This window comes from Periophthalmus magnuspinnatus, chromosome 23 (genome assembly GCF_009829125.3).
Source record: "Periophthalmus magnuspinnatus isolate fPerMag1 chromosome 23, fPerMag1.2.pri, whole genome shotgun sequence".
Classification (NCBI taxonomy): domain Eukaryota; kingdom Metazoa; phylum Chordata; class Actinopteri; order Gobiiformes; family Gobiidae; genus Periophthalmus; species Periophthalmus magnuspinnatus.
Window position 1 is genome coordinate 826,983 of NC_047148.1, and position 11,392 is coordinate 838,374.

The 11,392-nt window shown below is 49.6% G+C and overlaps 1 protein-coding gene across 1 annotated transcript; it reads right to left on the reverse strand.

Annotated features, from left to right (window-relative positions):
* Window positions 1–310: 310 nt before the first annotated feature.
* Window positions 311–7,843, reverse strand: LOC117391383 (protein bicaudal D homolog 1-like). Its single transcript, XM_033989172.2, has 11 exons — window positions 7,365–7,843; window positions 6,468–6,683; window positions 5,705–5,857; window positions 4,849–5,153; window positions 4,556–4,685; window positions 3,796–4,278; window positions 3,509–3,687; window positions 2,764–3,067; window positions 1,766–1,960; window positions 1,329–1,480; window positions 311–1,127 (listed from the first exon to the last, which is right to left on the reverse strand). The coding sequence occupies exons 1-11, from the start codon at window positions 7,584–7,586 to the stop codon at window positions 395–397; spliced, it is 3,072 nt and encodes a 1,023-aa protein (XP_033845063.1). The 5' UTR covers window positions 7,587–7,843; the 3' UTR covers window positions 311–394.
* Between the last annotated feature and the right edge of the window lie 3,549 nt (window positions 7,844–11,392).

Consider the following 11,392-nt stretch of genomic DNA (forward strand, 5'->3'; position numbering starts at 1 on the left):
AAGCTGGCGTGTGCACGTGACCTGTGCGGCACAAAGCTGTGTGTGAGATCTGTAACACAAACATGTGACCAGTGTGCTGTTAGGAGAACTGTCTTATGAAACAGTGATATGTTCATTTGTGTTTGAAGGCACTTCTGCAGAGCTTACTATAACTCACTCCATCCTTTGGACACTTCTCATGACCTTTGGGTCACAGTTTGCTCAGAATGATCACATTCAGACAGTGACAGGCAGCCCGCCTGAGCAGAACCAGATTGTGTCCAGGCCAGTGGACATGTGGACATCTCACCTGCAACAGACAATGGCCTTGTGCTCCACTGTGGAATCCCTGAGTCAGTGAACAGAGCATGGGTCCCAGTGCAGGCACAGAACGGGGATGCCTAAGGGACGGGGGTTAGTGTCTGGGCCGATAGGAGCCATAAGCCCTGGGGTACAGGGGGGTGTAGTGAGTTGAGTGACTGTAGGAGGGACCACTGTAGAGTGCAGAGGAATGACCCACAGTGTAGAGAGGCCGGGCTCGTAATGGAGGGGTCCATGTGGACCGGCGGTGCCCTGAGGTGGGGGGGTGGTAGGGCACTGAGGGAACTTGCCTGTCTGAGTCGTACGGCCTGGACAAAGAGCTGCGTGGGACCCCAGGAGACCTACTGACACCGAAACTATGAGAGTCGAGCACAAAAGTCCGTACACCTACAGTCCATTGGGAGGAGGCGGGTCTGACAGGGGCAGACAGGGGGCTGCAGGGGGATGCGGGGGTCTCCAGGGCTGGAGGCAGGTCAGTGGAGGCTGTAGCAGGACTAGGAGGGGGGGTACTGGACACACAGTCTGGGAGCACTGGTGTGGGACTCTTAAGGCCAGAAGGCGGACAGCTGCCTGGAGTCAAAGCTGAGGATGGTTGCTGGGATATGGGTGGGGGGCTCACTTTAGGGGCAGGTTTGCCACCGCCCAGTCTGGACCCCCGAGAGCGCCGGCTCTGCTCCTGGTCAAAAGCCAAGTCCTCCAGGCGCTGTGTCAGAGCCAGCTTCTGATGAATGGCCATCCTCAGCAGGGAGTTCAGCGTCTTCTTCTCGTCCTCCGCCGCTGCCAGCTGTCTCTGCATCTCATCCAACTGGGACACATACTCATCACACCTGAGGGGACAGAGAGGACACATACTCATCACACCTCAGGTGGAGGTGCCGTGTTCAGGTGGAGCTGCTGTGTTCAGGTGAAACTGGTGTGTTCAGGTGGAGTTGGTGTGTTCAGGTGGAGTTGGTAGAGTTGGTGTATTCAGGTGGAGTTGGTGTGTTCAGGTGGAGGTGATGTGTTCACATGGAGGTGATTTGCTTTACCTGGTGGCAAACATGGCTCTGAGTGAGGAGAAGGTGGCTGCGTCTTCTTTGAGGGCTTTCAGCTCGTTTCTCAGCTTAGACATGGTGTCTGTCACTAAAGACTTCTCTGCTTCATATTTACTTTTCAGGTTTGTCAAAGCACTCTCTGCAGTCTGCACGAAACAGTACAATGAACAGAGTATTGGTTTAATCAAATGACTAATATTGCTTCTTTCTACGGTGTCATTATGGAGAATGAAAAACATGGTTAGCCTTTAGCACCAGTCGCAGTGGGGTGTACAGGCTTATTAGCTTAGAGTCAGTTGCAGTGTGGTACACCTGCTTGTTTGTCTTTAGCACCAATCTCAGTGTGGTGTACCTGCTTGTTAGCCTTATCATCAGTGACAGTGTGGTGTACCTGCTTGTTAGCCTTAGCAAAAAGTCACAGTGTAGTATACCTGCTTGTTAGCCTTTAGCACCAGTCGGAGTGTAGCGATCTGCTCCCTCTTGGTGCTGAGCAGAGACTTGAGCTTGAGCAGCTCCTCCAGGCAGGCCTCCTTGTCTTTGTCGATGAGTGGGGTCAGTTCCCGAGCCGCAGCCCCCTGCTTTGACAGCTGCTGAGAGCATTCCACTGCGCGCTGGAGGTACTTCACCTGCAGGAAAAGTCCACTGTCAGTAATATGCATGGACTGTGATGAGCGGCGGTGGGGTGTATCTGCTCTCTAATGAGGAGGAAGGGGGGTGGGGTGGTACCTACTCTGTGATGGTCACTGATGAGGGGCTGGGGCAGGCCAAGATTCAGCAACCCAATCCGCACATAGGAGCATAAATTCCCCAAACCTGTGGAACCTACGTGCAGCTGTATTTTCCACTGTATTTATGAAAGTAGCGCTCCTCCCTTGACACAGGCCTGCACCCTCCCCTCTCTCTCGCAGAAATAAAAGTTGTACAGAGCGCTGATGGCTTTGGATATGAAAATTTGTCACCAAAATTCAGAATCAGCCTTAGGATTATTCTAAAATTTGAAGATTTTACATGAAAAATAGCTCTGGTCTAACCCATGGACAATTTTTTTCACCCACGGCAGCTTTTATAAAGCTGTTCAATTCCACAGGAAAGCAGCGTATTTTTCAACCCTGGAATGGGATGGTACCTGCTCTCTAATGGGTGTATGTGTGTGTGTGGGGTGGTGCCTGCTCTTTGATAGTGTGTGTGTGTGTGTGGGGTGGTGCCTGCTCTCTGATGAGAAGGACGGGTGGTGCCTGCTCTCTGATAGTGTGTGTGTGTGGAGTGGTACCTGCTCTCTGATAGTGTGTGTGTGGAGTGGTACCTGCTCTCTGAAGGGGGTGTGTGCGGGATGGTACCTGCTCTCTGAAGGGGGTGTGTGCGGGATGGTACCTGCTGTCTGATAAGGAGGGAGGGGATATCTGCTCTCTGATGAGGAGGGTTGTGGTACCTGCTCTTTGATAAGGGCGCTAAGGTGCTGGATGTTGGGCTCTCGGCGCAGCTCTGCAGGAGGGTCTGGAGCAGGTGATGAGGAGGAAGAGGATGATGAGGATCCACTGCTGGCTGAGGCATGGCCCTCCTCCCTGGATAGGGGCTCTTTAAAGGGGGACCCTAGAGGGCTGCAGGACTCCCGATGACTACCTGCAGATGCTGCCATGAGCCGCCGAGCAAGGCGCGGTGTAAGCAGAACTTTACTGTTGTCTGTAGACATGGCTTTGAGAGTGGCACTCAGACCTCGCAGACCCTTGCCCTGTCTGTAACACAAGTCTGTTAGTGTCCTGTGCACACTACACTATGTCCCTCAGTCTTCACCCTGTCCCTCAATCTCCACTCTGCAGATTAACCAATCAGAGAAAAATATAAAATCTGTCAACTGGACAAAAAGTTGACATCCAAACCATGGCAAATTATTGGTGGACAAGTAATCTGACAACCAGTTACAAGGGTGGACAAGAAGGATTACACAGACTTCAGGTAAAAGAAGTTATATATTTTGTGCTGAATGACACGAGAATTTTTCAGAGGAGATCTCTTCCACACTTGAGAGACAGGTGATACAAATTAGCGGCTGTGGTTGGACCGTCCCAAGTTAGGACAGAGGGAATGTAAAAGGGACTGGCTAGTCAGCCAAGTGGGCTGTGAGAGTGAGAGGTGGACTGGGCTGTGGGAGTGCAGTTACTGAGAGGTGCAGTGACCTGTAGTAGTCAAGCATGACGGTGGTGGGCGTCTCATCGTTGCATAGGCACACATGGTGGTAGAGCTGGGCCAGCTCCTCACTCAGTGTCAACAGCTCCTCCTGAGTCGCAGTAAGAGTCCCTTCTCGCTCACTGGCCAACAAAGACGCCGCCTTCAGCTCCAGCTCCAATCGGGAAATCTGCCAAACACGCAAAGCAAGAGTTCTTTACAAATGGAAAAAAATATTTGTGTATATATCAATATCAGTCAGCACAATTCCAATTAAGCAGATGTCTTTTGGTATTACCTTCTCCTGTGCATCCTGACAGTTCTTCTCGAGTTTCTGGAGCTGACCATGTCTTTGCCTGTCCTCAGACCTCTCCTCACTCTGAGACATTTTGTCCTTTAAGCATCTTAGCTCAGCCTTCAGTTCCGCCACCTCATTCACTGCCATGCGATATTTGAACTGCAGGGTCTGCTGGGAAAACCCCTGTGCACTGAATGAGTCCAACCTTAGCTCAGAACTAGCACCTGCATTGTCCTCTTCGTCCAGGAGGAGCTTGCTGCCGCAGGCCTCCTGGTGCAGCAAATCTTTGCTGCTGTGGGCCTCCTGATGCAGCTGCGGTATATCACAGTGCGTCTCCTCATGCTGAGAGCAGTGCAGAGCACTCACTTTCTGAGAGAGATGGAGAGCCCACTCATGCTGCTCCGTCAGGGCCCCCTGCGTGTGTATGAGCTGGGCCTCAGATTCCTGTAAGCTCTTCAGAAGAGCTGCCTTCTCCTGCTCCACCTGATGAGAACAGGTGAGAGAGGAGCACAGAGCATGAGGCTAGACACAGACTGATGCTTCACTCAGGCTAACCCTGAAAAGGAACACTGTAAATGTGAGGTGCTACACTACACTGCTGAATTGAGTTGATTTTTTTTATTTTTTATCTATAATAGTACATGTTTATTTGTAAATATTCTCAGCATTTAAAAAAGCAAAAACACAGTGTCTAAGCACGCTGAAGTACAAGGTATTGTATTACCCTTAAAAGCAGCAGTGAACCCCCCGGTGTACCAACCGTGAGCAGCTGTTGTCTCAGTCTCTGGATCTCTGTGAGGTTCATCTCCGAGTGGAGTGTGGAGGAGCCGCTGGAGCAATGCAGAGAAGCTGCACCAGCCCCCGACCCACTCAGAAGAAGCCCGTTACACCTGAATACAAGCACACATCAGAAAGCTCCCCCACAGCAGCACACAATCATCTGAAGCCATCTGAGCCTCCTCATTCTCACCTGTGAGACTATGAGGGCATAGGGAACTGAGGGGAGGAGTCAAACAGTAGGCTGTCCACAGGAAGTGTTCAGACAGAGCTCACCTGTTGGCGTCCTCAGAGGAGGGGGACAGCAGGGTGTTGGGTGTGCCAGCTCCACTCGGGGGGGCAGAAGTGAATAGGAGGTGCGCTGAGCCGGTGTAGGCCACATCACACATGCTGAGGTGGTGCAGCAGCTCCCTGCGGAGGAGCCTCTTCTGCTCCCTCTCATTTTTCAGGGCTTCCAGTGCCTCCTCCAGCTGACCCTCAGAGAGCTCCCTCAGTCTTAGCGCATCCTGCAGTTGGCCCTGCAGCACCTCCACCTCCTCCTCCACCACCTTCAGCTCATGTTTCAGGCCCTCAAACTCCACCTACACATGGTAAACACACACATCCTTTACACTCCTTCACAAACTCAGATTATTTACCAGTCACAGGGCACTGTTGGCAATGCCAATGTAAATAGGTGAATTTGAGCAGAAATACTGACAATTTTGTTTTTTAAAAACATGCAGAGGGACGTTCTTTGTCCATTTGTGGAGGGAAATATGTCTGAGATTTCTCTCCACTGGATTCAGCTAAAGTCTGATTTCTCTTCTCACTCCCGGTTGTTTTACACGTAACAGAATCAGAATGAGGGATTCGTCTGAACATTCCACCTTTTCCAACTCACTTTCTGTAAGAGTCAACTCAGATTGCTCAAGTGGAGAACTTGATTCAAAAGTGATAAACACATTATTCTGTCTTCTACCAGGTTACTCGCACACACAAACCTTATACACTTGCTATGACACACAGGTCACGTGCAACAAATGAATGGCCATTGCAACACAACGGGGAAATATATAATACACATTTAAATACATAAACAACAAAAAAATTCACCATTTGTTTGTGATTTTAACATGTGCGTATGTGGTACCTGATTTTGTTTGAGCGTGGCCACTAGTTTCTGCAGTGAGATGTACTCCTCCTCCAGCTCACTGTAGTCCTGCAGGAGTCTGGCCTCTCGGTGCTTTCCCTCCTGGAACTCCTCTGTAAGCCGTCCCCGCTGCAACTCTAGTACCTGGCTCTTCTGTACAGATACAACACAACATGCTGCCATCAATAAAACACTTCATTTGATGGGTAGACAATTGACAGATGAAGTAACTAATCTGAGAAATATTTTTAGGAACAATTGTTTGGTGATTTGTCCAACACTTACTGATTAAGAAATTATTCAATGAAGCAATACCAGACCAAACTGATTGTGAGGGGGTCTGGCACAGCAGGACAAGGCTCTCTTATGTATGTGCAATGTACAGGATGTGCACAGTTGGATCTAGGGCTGTTTAATATGAGAAAAAGATGCAGTATTCGAATGCACATGCCTTCATTTACCAGTCAAACTGAGTCAACATAAAAACTTAACAGAGACAAAGACCAGCCTAAGTCTAATGTAGGACTTCATAAGAAAAATCTGCCTTTTGTCCATTGTACTTTCAGTAAACAGGACACTTCTGTTGTGATATATTTATTTTCTTATGATAACGATTATTGTGTCAGTCAATATTGCAAAATCAATATTTTTGCAATATTGTGCAGTCCTAGTTGGCTCTACCTCTAGGAGCTCTCTTAAGTCAATGAAATATACCCACAAAACAGTGAAACCCAGCCTGCATTAAAACGTGTGTGGTTGGAACTACCTCTTGGAGCTCGTGCACAGTCTCCCTCAGCTGCTGCCTCTCAGCCTGGCTGCTGGCTGCACTGGCCCTCTGCTCCTTGAGCTCCAGCTGTAGCTCCAGCAGGCGGCTCATGTAGTAGGCTTCTTTGGAGGCAGACTCCTGCAGCAAGCTCTCCTCGTTGCTCTCACTGTCCTGGGCCACTCTACGCTGGGTGGAGTAGGCCTGGCTGAAGGCCTGCTCACAAACACACTCTTCTTCAGACTCACATGACAGCCTTGTGAGAACAACAACATTCTCTGGGCAGTAAACACACCACAGTCATTGTAAGCTGGCAGCTGGATTCCTGTAGGCTACACCTCATTCTGCTGTTGGTTCATCTTAAAGTGAAAGACTGATCAAAAACACAATATGAATGGTCACAGTTATTTTGTTATATTGTCATCGGCCAGTTAGATATGTGTTCAGTCATGTCCCTCTCCCCCCAAAGGGGTTCAGGAGCCACTATTCACCCAATGTTTTTTCATAAGTCATTTAACTGCATTGGCCTTAAACTGCTTGTGAGCAGCAATGTGAGGCTGAAGCGTGTTCCTCTGTCACGTGACCGTGTGAAGTAAGCATCTGTTTTTAGCACTGATACATTTTTCATCAGAACACTCCCAATCAGAGACATCAGAGCTCATGAAGCACACACAGTCATACACGCACAAACTCACACACTGCTCCCCCTGCCGCGGCGCTGTAGGACTGCCCATTGTCACAGCTCACACTGGCCTAGGTTTTATTATTGGGCTCAGTAATAGAAGACTGGCCTACATGCGCGTGGGGGTCTGTGGTAATTAGGCTTTTTAGGTTAAATGGGAGAATTTTCTGATCACCTCGTGTTTGTTAGCGGAACTGCCCAAGCCCATGTCTCACCTCCTGTAGCTGTTCCAGCTCCAGTCTCAGCGCCTCCTGCTCGGCCTCCAGATCCGCGCATCGCTGCTTCAAACTCTGGTTTTCCTCCAGAACAACCAGTCCACACTCTGCCGCCCGGATCTTCTCGCGGTTGGCCTCCGCGAGCTCCCGGGTCAAACGCTCCACGTCGGTCCGACAGTGCTCCGAAGTGTCGCCACCACATGCTGCTCCCCCCGCAGCCATCGCCCCCACCCTCGGTCCCTATGGCCGGCCCTGGTCCCAGGATGGTGAAAGCCAAACTTAGTTAAAGCGCACAGAGCAAAAGCAGAACAAAGGCGTCGCCACAGATGTACACAGCCGTGTCATGGTTCCGTGATGCTGAGAGTGCGCGCAGGATATCGCCTTTGGACACGACCACGAGCATCCTTCCTCCGGTCTGTTTTTGCTTATTCACCCGCGTGGAGACAGGGACTTCTCCGCTCGCAGCGCGTCTCTCTGGCAGCGACCCCTGCTGGCTCAAGTGCGCACTGCTTTGGTAGGACGGGGGGGCCATAGTTCTCATAATCATCAATTTTGTTGTAGACTTCCTAGGTTTTTACCCGATTATAGAGTTGTAGCCTATTATTCTATCTTATCACACCTACGCGGTAGGGTGAAGTCAAAATGGTTCATGAGTCACTAGTTTCACATTCTACACATATTGAGTTTAGTGTTTAATGGTTTGTGGCACATTTGGCCTGATATCAAAAATCCACTTTGCACCTGCACAGGGGAAAACTGACCTGGTGCATGTCCAGTCCAAAATAGTGGATTTTACTGCAGGGAAGTTTTAAAATGACAGTGTCCGTGAGCTTTAGTTGTCTGCTCATGTTATATATACACTGGTCAGACAAGTGCTTTATTAGACCACGTCGGTGTGGGGATCGTATGCTTTATTGTGGACGTCAGTGCATGTATGTCCCTCAGTGTGCTTTATTGTGGACGTCAGTGTGTGTATGTCCCTCAATGTGCTTTATTGTGGACGTCAGTGTCTGTATGTCCCTCAGTGTGCTTTATTGTGGACGTCAGTGTGTGTATGTCCCTCAGTGTGCTTTATTGTGGACGTCAGTGTGTGTATGTCCCTCAGTGCAGTGTGCTTTATTGTGGACGTCAGTGTGTGTATGTCCCTCAGTGCAGTGTGCTTTATTGTGGACGTCAGTGTGTGTATGTCCCTCAGTGTGCTTTATTGTGGACGTCAGTGTGTGTATGTCCCTCAGTGTGCTTTATTGTGGACGTCAGTGTGTGTATGTCCCTCAGTGTGCTTTATTGTGGACGTCAGTGTGTGTATGTCCCTCAGTGCAGTGTGCTTTATTGTGGACGTCAGTGTGTGTATGTCCCTCAGTGTGCTTTATTGTGGACGTCAGTGTGTGTATGTCCCTCAGTGTGCTTTATTGTGGACGTCAGTGTGTGTATGTCCCTCAGTGTGCTTTATTGTGGACGTCAGTGTGTGTATGTCCCTCAGTGTGCTTTATTGTGGACGTCAGTGTGTGTATGTCCCTCAGTGCAGTGTGCTTTATTGTGGACGTCAGTGTGTGTATGTCCCTCAGTGTGCTTTATTGTGGACGTCAGTGTGTGTATGTCCCTCAGTGTGCTTTATTGTGGACGTCAGTGTGTGTATGTCCCTCAGTGTGCTTTATTGTGGACGTCAGTGTGTGTATGTCCCTCAGTGCAGTGTGCTTTATTGTGGACGTCAGTGTGTGTATGTCCCTCAGTGTGCTTTATTGTGGACGTCAGTGTGTGTATGTCCCTCAGTGTGCTTTATTGTGGACGTCAGTGTGTGTATGTCCCTCAGTGTGCTTTATTGTGGACGTCAGTGTGTGTATGTCCCTCAGTGCAGTGTGCTTTATTGTGGACGTCAGTGCCTGTATGTCCCTCAGTGTGCTTTATTGTGGATGTCAGTGTGTGCATGTCCCTCAGTGTGCTTTATTGTGGACGTCAGTGCCTGTATGTCCCTCAGTGTGCTTTATTGTGGACGTCAGTGCCTGTATGTCCCTCAGTGTGCTTTATTGTGGACGTCAGTGTGTGTATGTCCCTCAATGCAGTGTGCTTTATTGTGGACGTCAGTGTGTGTATGTCCCTCAGTGTGCTTTATTGTGGACGTCAGTGTGTGTATGTCCCTCAATGCAGTGTGCTTTATTGTGGACGTCAGTGTGTGTATGTCCCTCAGTGTGCTTTATTGTGGACGTCAGTGTGTGTATGTCCCTCAGTGTGCTTTATTGTGGACGTCAGTGTGTGTATGTCCCTCAGTGCAGTGTGCTTTATTGTGGACGTCAGCGCCTGTATGTCCCTCATTGTGCTTTATTGTGGACGTCAGTGTGTGTATGTCCCTCAGTGTGCTTTATTGTGGACGTCAGTGTGTGTATGTCCCTCAGTGCAGTGTGCTTTATTGTGGACGTCAGTGTGTGTATGTCCCTCAGTATGCTTTATTGTGGACGTCAGTGTGTGTATGTCCCTCAGTGTGCTTTATTGTGGACGTCAGTGTGTGTATGTCCCTCAGTGCAGTGTGCTTTATTGTGGACGTCAGCGCCTGTATGTCCCTCATTGTGCTTTATTGTGGACGTCAGTGTGTGTATGTCCCTCAGTGTGCTTTATTGTGGACGTCAGTGTGTGTATGTCCCTCAATGCAGTGTGCTTTATTGTGGACGTCAGTGTGTGTATGTCCCTCAGTGTGCTTTATTGTGGACGTCAGTGTGTGTATGTCCCTCAGTGTGCTTTATTGTGGACGTCAGTGTGTGTATGTCCCTCAGTGCAGTGTGCTTTATTGTGGACGTCAGTGCCTGTATGTCCCTCAGTGTGCTTTATTGTGGATGTCAGTGTGTGTATGTCCCTCAGTGTGCTTTATTGTGGATGTCAGTGTGTGCATGTCCCTCAGTGTGCTTTATTGTGGACGTCAGTGCCTGTATGTCCCTCAGTGTGCTTTATTGTGGATGTCAGTGCCTGTATGTCCCTCAGTGTGCTTTATTGTGGACGTCAGCGCCTGTATGTCCCTCATTGTGCTTTATTGTGGATGTCAGTGCCTGTATGTCCCTCAGTGCGCTTTATTGTGGACGTCAGTGTGTGTATGTCCCTCAGTGCAGTGTGCTTTATTGTGGACGTCAGTGCCTGTATGTCCCTCAGTGCGCTTTATTGTGGACGTCAGTGTCTGTATGTCCCTCAGTGCGCTTTATTGTGGACGTCAGTGCCTGTATGTCCCTCATTGTGCTTTATTGTGGACGTCAGTGCCTGTATGTCCCTCAGTGTGCTTTATTGTGGACGTCAGTGCCTGTATGTCCCTCAGTGTGCTTTATTGTGGACGTCAGCGCCTGTATGTCCCTCAGTGTGCTTTATTGTGGACGTCAGCGCCTGTATGTCCCTCATTGTGCTTTATTGTGGATGTCAGTGCCTGTATGTCCCTCAGTGTGCTTTATTGTGGACGTCAGTGTGTGTATGTCCCTCAGTGCAGTGTGCTTTATTGTGGATGTCAGTGCCTGTATGTCCCTCAGTGCGCTTTATTGTGGACGTCAGTGTGTGTATGTCCCTCAGTGCAGTGTGCTTTATTGTGGACGTCAGTGCCTGTATGTCCCTCAGTGCGCTTTATTGTGGACGTCAGTGTCTGTATGTCCCTCAGTGTGCTTTATTGTGGACGTCAGTGCCTGTATGTCCCTCAGTGCGCTTTATTGTGGACGTCAGTGTGTGTATGTCCCTCAGTGCAGTGTGCTTTATTGTGGACGTCAGTGCCTGTATGTCCCTCAGTGCGCTTTATTGTGGACGTCAGTGTCTGTATGTCCCTCAGTGCACTTTATTGTGGACGTCAGTGCCTGTATGTCCCTCAGTGCGCTTTATTGTGGACGTCAGTGCCTGTATGTCCCTCATTGTGCTTTATTGTGGACGTCAGTGCCTGTATGTCCCTCAGTGCGCTTTATTGTGGACGTCAGCGTCTGTATGTCCCTCAGTGTGCTTTATTGTGGACGTCAGCGTCTGTATGGACGTCAGTGCCTGTATGTCCCTCAGTGTGCTTTATTGTGGACGTC

Bases quoted from the DNA above. Each gene is read 5' to 3' on its own strand.
- LOC117391383 (XM_033989172.2), bottom strand. From the start codon at position 7,586: ATGGCTGCGGGGGGAGCAGCATGTGGTGGCGACACTTCGGAGCACTGT. The intron at 6,684-7,364 runs GTGAGACATGGG...GTTTGTGAGCAG, and splicing joins AGCTGGAACAGCTACAGGAG to GCCTTCAGCCAGGCCTACTC. The intron at 1,128-1,328 runs GTAAAGCAAATC...CTGTCCCCTCAG, and splicing joins AGAGCCATGTTTGCCACCAG to GTGTGATGAGTATGTGTCCC.